Source organism: Trachypithecus francoisi, unplaced genomic scaffold (genome assembly GCF_009764315.1).
Source record: "Trachypithecus francoisi isolate TF-2019V2 unplaced genomic scaffold, Tfra_2.0 Lachesis_group3, whole genome shotgun sequence".
Taxonomy (NCBI): domain Eukaryota; kingdom Metazoa; phylum Chordata; class Mammalia; order Primates; family Cercopithecidae; genus Trachypithecus; species Trachypithecus francoisi.
Genome location: NW_022681468.1, coordinates 90303287 through 90316923, shown reverse-complemented (window position 1 = coordinate 90316923; position 13637 = coordinate 90303287). Strand labels below are relative to the sequence as shown.

Here is a 13637-nt window from a genome sequence, read left to right as displayed (position 1 = left end):
AAAAAATAAGATTTAAAGTTACAAGCAGACAGAAAAGGCATAGCTAAAATGCTTAGAAACAATGTACACTCTGCCGGGCGTGGTGGCTCATGCCTGTAATCCCAGTACTTTGGGAGGCTGAGGAGGGCAGATCACAAGGTCAGGAGTTCGAGACCAACCTGGCCAACATGGTGAAACCCCGTCTCTACTAAAAATACAAAAATTAGCTTGGCGTGGTGGCACGTGTCTGTAATCCCAGCTACTCAGGAGGCTAAGGCAGGAGAATCGCTTGAACCTGGGAGGCAGAGGTTGCAGTGAGCAGAGATTGTGCCAGTGCACTCCATCCTGGGTGACAAAGCAAGACTCCATCTCAAAAAAAAAAGGAAGAAAGAAAAGAAACAACGTATACCCTTCAGTAGGCGTATTAATCTGTTCCCACATTGCTATAAAGAAATACCTGAAACTGGGTAATTTATAAGAAAAAAGGTTTAAGTAGCTCAGGGTTCTACAGGCTGTACAGGAAGCATGGCTGGGGAGACCTCAAGAAACTTTCAATCATGGCAGAAGGCAAAGAGGAAGCAGGCACATCTTACATGGCCAGAGCAGGAGGAAGAGACACTGAAGGGGGAGGTACTACACACTTTTAAACAGCTAGAACTTTTGAGAATTCATTCACATCATGAGAACAGCAAAGGGCAAGTCCACCCCATGACCCAATTACTTCTCACTGGGCCCCCACTCCACCACTGGGGGTTACAATTGGACATGAAATTTGGGCGGGGCCACAAATCCAAACCATATCAGTAGGTAAAACCTGGCCCCTGTGATCCTATTTATGCAATGAATTTGTACATTTTGTTTTCCTCACAGAATGAAATTATAAACTTCAGCCAAGCCCAGGCTAAATTAACAGACATTCTGAATCATATGGATCTAAGCTTATGAAGAGAAACTGTTGTACTGAAAAGTGAGGAAGCATGCCATTTGCTGTGCCTATCTCTCAAACACCAATACAGCACCACCACATAACACTGTGGCAGGCACCAAGACAGAGCCAAGGCTGAAGAAACATCAGTAACTGTTCTGAACTTTTGAACTACAAACCCTTCCTATAGTCAATTAAACCACATGTACTCAGTGGCAAATTTTCTTAACTTACATATGTAAAATAACAAAATATCATAAAATATACCTAATCACCATCAAAATTACTTTTTGTTTAATTTACCTGCATGCATAGCAACCGTTTTTTAATTCATCTAAATAGATCCCTCTCTCAACTTACAGGAAGAGATGGGAAGGCAAGGAACAAAATTCTATGATCTATGCATGAACAGAATATTAGATAATGCTGGTGAGATGAAGTGGTCATGCAAATCCCTACATATAATAACTATTAAAAAATAAATTTAATAAAATATGTAAAGAAACTGCAAGGCATCCAAAAGCAGAGAGAAGCCAGAGGAAAACTGGCTGGGCGCAGTGGCTCACGCCTTTAATCCCAGCACTTTGGGAGACCGAGGCGGGTGGATCACGAAGTCAGGAGATCGAGACCATCCTGGTTAACACAGTGAAACCCTGTCTCTACTAAAAAAAATACAAAAAATTAGCCAGGCATGGTGGTGGTCGCCTGTAGTCCCAGCTACTCAGGAGGCTGAGGCAGGAGAATGGCGTGAGCCCGGGAGGCAGAGCTTGCAGTGAGCCAGGATTGTGCCACTGCACTCCAGCCTGTGCAACAGAGTGAGATTCCATCTCAGAAAAAAAACAAAAAAGAAGCCAGAGGAAAATTTACTTTCAGAAAACTGCAACCGAAATTGGTAGAACCTGTGAGTTTACAGCTTACCAGCCACAGGATTAATTCCACCTGCAAGGCTACAAAAAAAAAATTGGTGGAAAAAACTGCAGCCTTACCAGCTAAATGTGTCAAATATCAGAAGTCAGGATGGGAAAAGAAGCAGAAATGTAATGAGGAAGCCCTAGCAGCATGAGGACCACAGAATTAGTGAGACCCAAATTCAGAGCATAAACTTCCCAAATCTGGCTTATAGCTAGTCTACATATGAGTGCAGCAGACCCCAAGGGATCCGGCACAAAAGAAGTCAGAGCCCAGAGAGATACCCACTCTTGAAAGATGGAACTACACAGGATTAGACCTCTGTGTCCTCACCCAAATCTCATCTCGAATTGTGGTCTCCACATGTTAAGGGAGAGATCTGTAATACCCACATGTCAAAGGAAGGAGGTGATTGCAGTTTAAATCCAGGCAAGTTCAATGCCTGCTAAAACAAAAATCTCAAAATCCTCAGGAAAAAAAAATTAGTTGCTGCAATGACTAGTTATCAACCAAAAATTACTAAATATGCAAAGAAACAGGAAAGTGTGACCCTTACTCAGGAAAAAAAATAAATTGCCGAGTAACTAACAGTCCATTGCCACTTCAAAAACCAGTTCATTGATGAAAATAATGTGACCTCACAAGCAGCTTCAGGGAACTTTTCACTGAATTGGTGGGATCCATCAGAAATGAAAAGGCAGAATTCAAGCACCCAGTCTGACCTGCCTCAGCTCAGCATCCTTAGGTCCTCCCTCTCCTCCAAGGCTCTGAATCTCCCTGGGGAAGAGCATGGCAGTTGCAGACAACCCCTGAGTCCCTCCCCAGAATCAGGACCCTTGGTATCACTGCCTCCAGGAATAGCAGCAGGACCAGGCAAGACCAAGGTCAAGCTCTTTCTGCCACCTACCTGTGGTTTCACACATCAAGCTGGAATCTATTAACAGTTTTTGTTATTATTAGTAGGATGTCTACACCACAAATGATTTGGTTACAGATTCAAAAACAGCCATTTGGTAGAAAATGACCACTGATGAGTCTCCCAGGAAACAGGAGTTACAAAAAGCTTCCTTTTCATTTTAATTTTTCTCTAGATCCCTTGGTCTATCTTAAATGGCGAAAGAACATGACCATTCAAAAAAGTGAAAGGGCATCAAAATCTGAGGGCAAAGGCTGTCGTGAGGAAAGGAGATGAAAGCCACAGGGGCTAAAGCTACGACTGACTTTGCAAATAATTAACCAAGAAATGAAGAAGTGGTCTGGATGAGAAACTGCTGTATCTCACTGAGGAAAAAACAAAAAAGTGAGAAACACAAATTTATCGCATCCTGGACAGGTCAAACACACACACAATGTGAACATGGCTCAGAACCAAACTCAGCATCTTTAGTGCCGGAGAAAAACATCTAACTCATAGTACATCCATGGCAGTTTACTGAGTAGATTGATTTTTGTTAAAATTGAGAACTTTTTGACAACCAAATGATGGAGCTGGAATTAGTTAGGTGAGAGATGTTGACAGCCTTTAAAAATTAAATAAAGAGGTGAGGCATGGTGGTTCATGCCTGTAATCCCAGCACTTTGGGAGGCTGAGGCAGGAAGATCACTTGAGCCCAAGAATTTGAGGCAGCAGTGAGTTATGATCACGACACTGCACTCCATCCTGGATGACAAAGAGATCCCATCTCAAAAAAAAAAAAAAGAGAGAGAGAAGAAAAGAAAGAATGAAAAAAAGAAAGCAACTTTAAAGAAGAAAACCGGTGGCCAGGCGCAGTGGCACACACCTGCAATCCCAGCACTTTGGGAGGCTGCAGCGGGCAGATGGCTTAAACTCAGGAGCTCGAGACCAGCCTGGGCAACATGGCAAAACCCCATCTCTACAAAAAATACAAAAATTAGCCAGATGTGGCTGGAGTCCCAGCTACCCAGGAGGCTGAGGCGGCAGGATCACCTGAGCCCAGGGAAGTTGAGGCTGCAGTGAGCCATGATCGTGCCACTGTACTCCAGCCTGAGCGACATCAAGCAAGACCCTGCCTCAAAAAATTTAAAAAAAAAAAAAAAAAAGACGAGACAAATCCGTTCAGCAAAATGGTACTAGTCCCACACTTATCACTGGCGACTGCCCTTCGAGTCAGAGATTTTCACCCTAACCTTGTTATCATGGCCGGACTCCCTCTCTTCTGAGGTAATGTCTATAAATCTTGGCATCCAAGGTGCTTTTGCTCCACATGTCAGCTATTAGCACTGGTATTTTTCCTGACAACTAACTAGTAACACTGAAGGAAAGAAATGAATTTTATACCATTAACTACAATTACGTGTTTTTTAGAGGGGAAATGGCACTGCCTGGAAATCAAAGGGACATGCTTTTGACCATGTTTACCACTGAAATGAGAAATGTGGTGGAAATGGAATCCATACATGGGGTTCATTTACACCCAACTTAATCCACGAGAGAAGATTCTTTCCACACAGCTGGTGCTGAGGGAACCCTCCAGGCCAGGCAGAGCCCTAGAGAGCCCCGCTCAGTCCAGCCTGAAGTAGTGGCCGTGCATCCCTCACCTTTCATCTTGGTTGTGTAAAACCCAACAGCCGCTCCACATCTCCACAGGATTTTAGCTTGTTCCTTCACAGAGTGAGGTAGAAAAAACATGTCATCATCATCCAAATTTCTCTCCAGTCTTCCAAAAATAATGACGTTTAGAATGAAAAGCACAATCCTTTCCCCAAACGACTGAACCTTTGAAAAAAAAAAAAGAAAGAAAGAAAGAAAAGAGCAACAATAATCACGTGAGACAAGAGAGGAAAATCATATGCAATAAATTCTGGGCTTGGACGTGACCCACATGTTGGGGCCAGGTGTGAGCTCCTCCATCGAAGATTCATTTTGTGCTCAAAGATCCAAAACGTGAATCATGGCATCTCACAGAGGCTTCCACACCACTGACCTTTCGCACCATGCAGCCTCCAGGAGCAGAGAACGATGCCAGGGGCGGACCCTGGGTCCTCAAGACCACAGACCAGGAATATGAGACGACAAAGCACAATCCATCACGTGGTAACAAAACAGGAATTTAACACTGGGGGACTGGGCAACCCATTTCAACTGACTCGCTGGATGTGTCCTGAAATAAACCCAATCTGCCATTTTTTTGACAACAGGCCCCAGAATTCTGGCCATCAGAAGGAGGGTAAATAATGTGGGAGATCAATTGCTACACCAAAAGCAAGTGAGTTTCAACGGCTTGTGACAGATTTGGAGCACACACTGGCGTCCTAATCCCAGAGAATTACAGGGACTCGGGGCACACCCCTTCTAAGGCTGTAAAATTGAACCATCTCTTGCCTGTAGCAAAGTTATCACAAGTGAGGAAATTGTATTGTGGTCAAAGTCAGGCCCACACAGTTAGAAGCTTTCCCCTTCGCAAGTCAAAATGGCTTCACACTCCTGCCTATTAAAATGCTGTGCATTTGTGTAGCCCACGGATGGCAAATAGGGGGTAGAAACCAAGATCTCCCACCCCTGGATTCAGAGCAGACCTATCTGTCCAGCTAAGCGTGGACACGGTCTCAGAAGCCTCCTTAACGCAGCCCTTCAGACAGTCACGAGCAGCTGCTAAAATGTGGCACGAGGTGAAACCAATCAGCTATTTATGAAGTGACAATGCTGTTGTATTGGAATTTACTCTGCAACACTGCTAGGTGACAGCCTCTGCATGTGTGTATTTGTCACTTCATCCTATGCATTACCTCCAGATCAACAAGGCCACTAACTGGTCCATGACATCCACTCACATGCTCCCATTTGATTCTCACCACCTGGCTGGGGAGGTCCTGGTTCATAGGTGGGGAAATTGAAGCTCAAAGAGGGTGATTACATTTATTGATTTGCCTGCCTCATTTCAAAGAGGACTTGAGACAGCTGGACAAGGGATCTGTCAGAGGCAGGCACAAAACAACAGACTGGGGCTTTCCAGTCCAGCCAGCGGTTTCCTTCTTCATCTTCATCCATTAGAAATGAGATTTGGGGAAAGGGGATAATACAAATGTTAATACTTCATTTTATATTTAATACTTGACCCTTGGATTATCATCCTCATCGTTTGTGGTTTGTGGGTTGTTACCCTGGATTTGCTGGGAGATCTTCAGCAATTCACAACCTCTTTGAGTCTTGGTTTCCCCCTCCAGTCAAGGGAGAAGATCCTTCATGTGGTCTCTAAAATACGTGCATGTTTTTCAAATGCTCTGGTAATAAAAATAAGGCAGCTTGCAGCAAATGGCACGAAGTGTTCAGTGCCAGTAAACTTACGAATTGGCCAGAATGTAAAATATTTCACCTTCATCTGGAGTTAAATCTTAAATGAGAAAAAGATTAGTGAAAACCACACTAGCTTGGCTCTGAGAAGCCATCACATTTTGTATCTCAGACAGCGGCAGCCAAATCAAGTTCAGACATTAAAAATAACTAGCTAGTCACAAAACCAGATCGGTGTCGTGGGGGAGGTTATATTTTTCAACTTATAAAACCAAAAAGTTCAGAAGAAAGCCAGAAGACAAAAGCAGATTGCATCTGGCAGAAGGGAAATATCCAATCAAAAACTGGCAGGAGAAAAAGGAGGAGAAAGAAAATATACTTAATTTGTCCAATTTCATTACAGGGGAGGAAAACGTGTGACATGTGATTTTGACTCAGAAATGTTTCTGAAAACACAAAACTAAGTTCCAGTTCACATCCCTCATTAGGACCACTAATTAAGTTAACAGGAAAAACATTAAGAAATCTTGTGGGGTTTTTTTGGTAATTTGTGAAGAAGAGCTGGCTAGGAAACAAAATGTAATTAAAAGAAAAAGAAAAAAGTCAAGACCTAAAGTTCTACAAACAGAGAGGGGAAATATTCCCTTGTACAGCTGGGGTAGGATAGATCTTTACAACATGGTTCATTAAGTGGAAAAAACACCCAAGTTTCTTTCTGTTCATAATATAGGCCACATTTTCAGAAAATCTGGGGGGTTTCTCATTTAAACTTAGAAGAGATGACAAATGAAGGGAGTAACAACTCTTGTTCTGAAAAAGTTATTTAAGGAGCCTTTCACATTCTTCATAGCATTCAGAACAGTCAATCATTAAGTGGCACCTGGCCCACCTGCGGCACCAGAGCTGGGACAGCAACGCAAACCAAGATGCCAAGCACCGCACTGGGTACGTCACGCTTACTTGCTGAATCTCAGGCCACCTCTAATGTGCTGGAAGAAAAACCTTTTCAAAATAATATCTACCGAGTCAATTAAAATGAGACCTAAAAAAGACAACTCAGAATGGGAAAAAAATAATTGCAAATCATATATGTGATAAGGATTATGCATATGAAAAACCCTGCATATGAAACTGCATATGAAAAACTCTCACAACCCAATAGCAAAAAGTCAAATAGCCCAATTAAAAAGTGGGCCAAGGATCTTCATAAACATTTTCCCAAAGAGGATCTATAGATAGCCAATAAGCACATGAAAAGATGCTCACCATCCTTAGTCATCATGGAAATGCAAATTAAAACCACAGTGAGATTCTACTTCACACCTACTAGGATGGAGAACATTAAAAAGACAATAACAAGTGCTGGTGAGGATATGGAGTGACTGAAACCCTCAGACACTGCTGTTGAGAATACAGAACGGTGTGGCTGCTGGGGAAGGTAGTTGGACAATTCCTCAATATATGAAACATAGAGTTACCACATGACCAGCAATTCCACTCCTAGATACATACTCAAGAGAACTGAAAATATGTATCCTCACAAAAACTTACATACAAATGCTTATAGAAGTATTATTAATCATAGCCAAAAAGTGGATACGATTCAAATGTCCATCAACTGAAAAATGGACAAATGAAATGTGGTATATCCATACAATGGACTATTATTCACCCCCAAAAAAGAATGAAGTACTGACGCATGCTACAGTGGATGAACTCTGAAAAGATTTTGTCAAGTTAAAGAGGCTGTTTACACAAGACCACCTGTCATATGATTCCATTTATAGGAAATATCTAGAATAGGCAAATCCATAAAGACAGAAAGCAGATTAGTGGTTTGCAGGGACTGGGGAAAGACAGGAATGAGGAGTGATGCTAATGGGTAGAAAGCTTCTTTTTAAAATGATGAAAATGTTCTGGAATTAGTGGTGATTGATATACAATGTTGTGAATGTATTAAAACTCCCTGCATTGTGCACTTTAAAAGAATGAAGCTTATGATGTGTGAATTTATCTTAATTAAGCTCTTGTTTAGAAAAAAATCAAGAACGAATTTTTTTAATTGCTCAGCAGAAAAAAAATAAATAAATAAAATAAAACCTGGATTAACAACTTGGGAACATTACCTGAGACCTCTTATAGGGATTATCTAATTTCAGAACCTTCGAGGTATTTGTTGTGTAGATGAAGACGTTGAGGCTGAGTCACACTGCCAGTAAATGAGGTAGCTGGGTACAAACTTCCATCTCCTTGACATCAGGCTGGAGATCTTTGACGTGTTGTGCCTGAGACTATTTCCCCTCTCTGTCTGTAGAACTTTAGGTCTTGACTTTTTTTCTTTATCTTTTAATTGTATTTTGTTTCTTAGCCATTCTCCATACTGAACCTGAAAGAAAACTGATATTTCATTCATTATTTACAGGGCTCTATGAAGGGAACTGAATGGCATGCCAGACAACTGTAAACAAGATCACACATTTCAAGACTACAGGGAAGCATCATCCTTCTTCCCACCTATGGAATTAAGATAAATATACCAATCAAATGAAAATGGGTGAATGTGAGGCACACAGTCCAAACTCTCAGCTGAGTACTGGCTTCCTCCTTAGCCTCGGCCCCAGCCAAAGTTCAGCCAAGAGGACACTACCTGGACCTCTGAGAAGCTCCTCTGGCTCCTGCCTTCACACCTGCCATTGCAGGTCTCTGCTTTACTACTGCTCAACAGAGGCACAGCTCTTCAAAGATCACCAGGTCTGATGTCAAGGAGACAGATGTTTGTACCCAGCTAAATCACTTACTGGCTGTGTGACTCAGTTTCAATGTGTTCATCTGCAAAACAAATACCTTGAAGGTTCTGACATTAGATAAGCTCTGTAGAGTCTCAGGTAACATACAGGATAATATCTGCTATAATTCTAACTTATGCTAAGTGCCAATAAACGTTACCTGAATGTACTAAGCAGAAGTTTCCCATACGACAGAGAGATGGTGTATATTAAAGTTTTAAAACTTAGACATGAGGGGCCACTCAGGAAAGTAAAATAGGCTTATCAGTAGCCAGATATCTGTTATACATAGCACTGAGTGCTGTTTTCCTTGCTAGCAGGATGTTATGGATTGAATTATCACCCCCAAAAAGCTGTTGACGTCCTAACTCCCAGTTGTGTGAATGTGACCTTGTTTGGAAATAGAGTCTGCTGATCAGTCATCATGAGGGGATTCAGTTGGTCTCTAATCCAACATGACTTGTGTCCTTATAAAAAAGCAGGATTTTGACAGAGACAGACACACATATAGAGAACAATGTGGAAATACAAAGAGAAGGTCATCTACAAGCCAAGAAACCCCTGAGGTTACTAGAAGCTAGGAGGGAAGCCAGGAACAGATTCTCATTTACAGCCCTCAAAAGAAAACAACCCCGTCGATTGCTTGATTTCAGACTTTCCAGCCTCCAGAACTGTGAGACAATACATTTCTGTTTTGTGGTACTCTGTGGTACTAGGAAATGAAGACATGGCTAGACTGCTTTAAATTATCAAATTATCAAGTAAGCACTGTGACTTTTAAAACTTCTTTTACAATGTTCATTTAAAATTGCATCAACTCACCTTCATCAACCCTTCTCTTGCGGGATCAGAGGTTCTTAGTGCATCTTCCGTGGATCATAAGGATTCCTTTATGTAAACAGCCACAACTGGAGAGAAAGCCAAGAAAGGACGATGTGCACACAGGAAACTGGCCAACAGAGGGGCAGCTTCGCAGCACAGAGCCACTGACAAGGTGCAAAGGGAAGATGATTTGTGGGGACAGCAGGTGATATTTTTAGAGCTGAATTTACTGAACAGGAAAGATTGACCACTCTCACATGAAGGAGGCTTCACAGATGTTTCAGAGGTGGCCTATTGTTGACGCAAAACAGGATATATCCCAATGTTTGGGGACACAGCAGGATACACACCAATATTGACAAATCCAAAGAGTAAGAATTACCTTTTTTTGAGTCAGAGTCTTGCTCTGTCACCCAGGCTAAAGTGCAATGGCACAATCTTGGCTCACTGTGAGCTCCACCTCCCAGGTTCAAGCGATTCTCCTGCCTCAGCCTCCCAAGTAGCTGGGACTACAGGTGTGAGCCACCATGCCCTGCTAATCATTGTATTTTTTGTAGAAACAGGGTTTCGCCATGTTGACCAGACTGGTCTCAAACTCCTGACCTCAAGTAATCTGCCTGCCTCAGCCTCCCAAAGTGCTGGGATTACAGGCATGAGCCACCGTGCCCAGCCAACTCTTTTCATGTCAGAAACATGTGCCACAGCCCAGAATTTCCCCAATTTAGTACAATTCAACATGGGCTAAGCACGTTAAACTGACTTAATACCTGTGTATTGAGCATCACCTTGGCCTTGGGCTTGGTGCTGCCTTCTTTTACTTGAGTTTCTTTCATCCTCACCATGAAACTGTTACCAGCATCTTTCTGAGGAGGATGCTGAAGCTCTGAGAGGTGAAGTGACTTGCAGGCAATCAACTAGAAGGGGCTGAGGTGGGGTTCAGCCCTGGGTCACTAGACTCCTAAGTCAGTGCTCCTTCTAAGAGGCTGGAGATGGGTCTGGTGTTAAGAATGGGTGAATCATACGGGGTGGAGGGAGTGTCTTTGGATGAGAAGGTCCTGGGGCTAAGATTTATAAGAGAAGGGTAGGGAAATCCCCCCCTTCTCCCCACTCCTACCCCAGGCGTCCCCAAGGCCTGCTGACTCTGCCTCAGAAGCATCTCCGGAACCATTCCAAGGGTAGACATAGGTCCCGCTGCTCAGCAGGGGAGAACTGGACATGACTTCAACTTCACTAAGCCCCATATTCCTCATCGGAGTTGCCCAAACTGATCACCCCAGGTGGCTGGGAAGTTCCCATGAGGAACTGAAATGCCCAGCATAGCGCCTGGCACACAGGAAGTGCTCAGTGTCTACTAATCATTGAGTTGATTTCTCCTCTTCCTCTCATGCTGGCATCACCATGTCCCATCAGTTCCTCCTGCTGCTTCATAACAAAATCTGTCCTCTTGGTTCCAGCCCCAGATCCCAGCTGGATGAGGCCACCACGATCTCCACTGATGGCTGAGACAGCCCATCGCCTGGTCCCCACCTCGGTCTCCGCTGCCAATCCATCCCTACTGAGTGGTCGCCCTAAATCCCATCATGGTCTCTGCCCCTTGTCTCAGCTCAGCAATTTTCTTTTCCTTGCTTAAAAATTAAATTCTTTTCTTTTTAACTTTTTTCCTTTTTAATTTTTTTTCCATTTTTAATTTTTGTGGGTACATAGTAAATGTATATATGTATAGGATATCTGAGATGTTTTGATACAGGCATGCAATGCATATTAATGGAGTATCCAGCAGAGCACTTACATCTGTAATCCCACACTCTGGAAGGCAGAGGTGGGCGGATCGCTTGAACCCAGGAGTTCAAGACCAGCCTGGGCAACGTGGCGAAACCCCATCTCTGTGAAAAATACAAAATAATTAGCTGGGTGTGGTGGCACATGCCTGTCATCCCAAATACTTGAGAGGCTGAGGCTGGAAGATCACTTGAGTCCTAGAGGTCAAGGCTGCAGTGAGTCATGGGTGCACTACTGCACTCCAGCTTGGACAACAGAGTGAGACTCTGTCTTAAAAAAAAAAGGGGGGAAAGACAAAAAATGATGTATATGTCCCCTCAAGCATTACATTCTTTGTGTCACAAACAATCTGATTCTACTCTTTCAGTTATTTTAAAATGTACAAGAATCACATTTTAAGCATCAAAGTTAATCTGGTTGTTTTCTAGTGTCTTTTTCGTACCCCTTTGATCATCATTTTTATATCTGCGTCTCAAGGCCAGTATTTGAGCCTGAGGGTTCCAGAATCCACAGAATTATAAAAGAGGCCTCCTCCCAGTCAAACCTTTTTAGATGGAGATTTGGAGGAAAATGTGAACACGGAGTAGAAAACAAAAGCAATTGAACATTTCACATAAGCCTCAAGATTTTAAAACAAATGTTGTGGGCCACTCGGGGTCAGCTGCCACAGCCTTTCTCCCTGTTCCTCTCTGCTACTGAAGGAACTTTAGTAGAAAACTCTGTGAAGACCAAGCTACAGTGGTGTGATGGTTAATAATGAGTGTCAACTTGATTGGATTGAGGGATACAGAGTATTAATCCCAGGTGTGTCTATGTGGGTGTTGCCAGAAGAGTTTAACATTCGAGTCAGGGGGCTGGGGAAGGCAGATCCACCCTTAATCTGGTGGGCACAATCTAATCAGCTTCCAGCAAATATAAAGCAGGCAGAAAAACGTGAAAAGGAGAGATGGGCTTAGCCTCCCTGCCTACATCTTTCTCCCGTGCTGGATGCTTCCTGCCCTCGAACACTGGACTCCAAGTTCTTCAGCTTTGGGACTCAGACTGCTTCTCCTTGCTCCTCAGCTTGCAGACAGCCTATTGTGGGACCTTGTGATTATGTAAGTTAATACTTAATAAACTCCTCTTTATACATATATATAATACTTAATAAATTCCCCTTCACATACATATATAAAATACTTAATAAACTTATATATATACATACACACACACACACATATCTCCTATATGTATCCTGTTAATTCTGTCCCTCTAAGAGAACCCTGACTAGTATAAGTGGCATTAGCCAGGTATTAAACATTAACTCTGCATAGCCAGCCCCTCCTCCCTAGAGACCAACAGCATGGAACTCACCTTGTCAGTTTCATATGGATGAATTATATCATCTCTGACAATGGTTCCAAAATTGACAGAGTCAGCTGGGAGCAAAGAGCCAATTAAATGCTTGACATCTGCCTTCATTTATTCGACTCAATTCACTTCCAAAATGGCACCTACTAGAACTTTCAGGAGCTTTATAAGCTACAAGGATTATTTTCCTGCTTAACAAGGTGAATCAATAAAAGCTGTTGAAGTTACTAATATGCTGTATTGCTGTAATACAGATGTTCAATTTGCTAATACAATTTCAAACAAGAAATGTGTTATGATTCAGTGTTTATGTGGTGCCTTGCAAGTTTCACGGTGCACTGCAGACCATTAATTAGTCACACAAGTTGTCACAAATAAGACTGAACTGTTGTTGTTTTTTTTCAAAACTCATCTTAAACTGCTAAGTATACATAACAGTGAAACTGAAGTCCAATCACATGTAACGGTTAAAAACAAACTGCCCTCAAAACCAACTCTTGAAAAATAGAATCAGCCTTCTGAAGAGCAGGAGCTTTTGATCAATGAAGTATAATACCTTGTCCAGAGAACACAAGAGGGAGACATGGTGGCACAGCCCTTGGAGAGAGGCAGTCCCCAGCTCAGCAAGGACAAATGACAGCTTCTGGGGGCTGACAGGTGCCACAGAGCCAGCCTCAGGGCATCACTGCTGAGACCCTGGAGCCAGCAACCTCCAAGGGTTAGAAAATGGAAGTCACAATATCCTTGTTTTTAAAAAGGAAAAGTATGGTCCTGATCAATCATTTCCACCACCTAAGGACTGAGAAGAGCCTGGACACCTGCAGCGAGATGCACC

The 13637-nt window shown here is 42.8% G+C and overlaps 1 protein-coding gene across 1 annotated transcript in view; it reads right to left on the bottom strand.

Annotated features, from left to right (window-relative positions):
- The window catches only part of FAM169B (family with sequence similarity 169 member B), a 48413-nt gene extending 35429 nt beyond the window's left edge, over positions 1-12984 (bottom strand). The window contains exons 1-3 of the mRNA XM_033188880.1: positions 12806-12984; positions 9674-9759; positions 4373-4550 (exon numbers count right to left, since the gene is read on the bottom strand). Of these exons, the coding sequence (XP_033044771.1) occupies positions 4373-4550; positions 9674-9679 (184 nt within the window). The 5' untranslated portion in view covers positions 9680-9759; positions 12806-12984. The remainder of the gene's footprint in view (positions 1-4372; positions 4551-9673; positions 9760-12805) is intronic.
- Between the last annotated feature and the right edge of the window lie 653 nt (positions 12985-13637).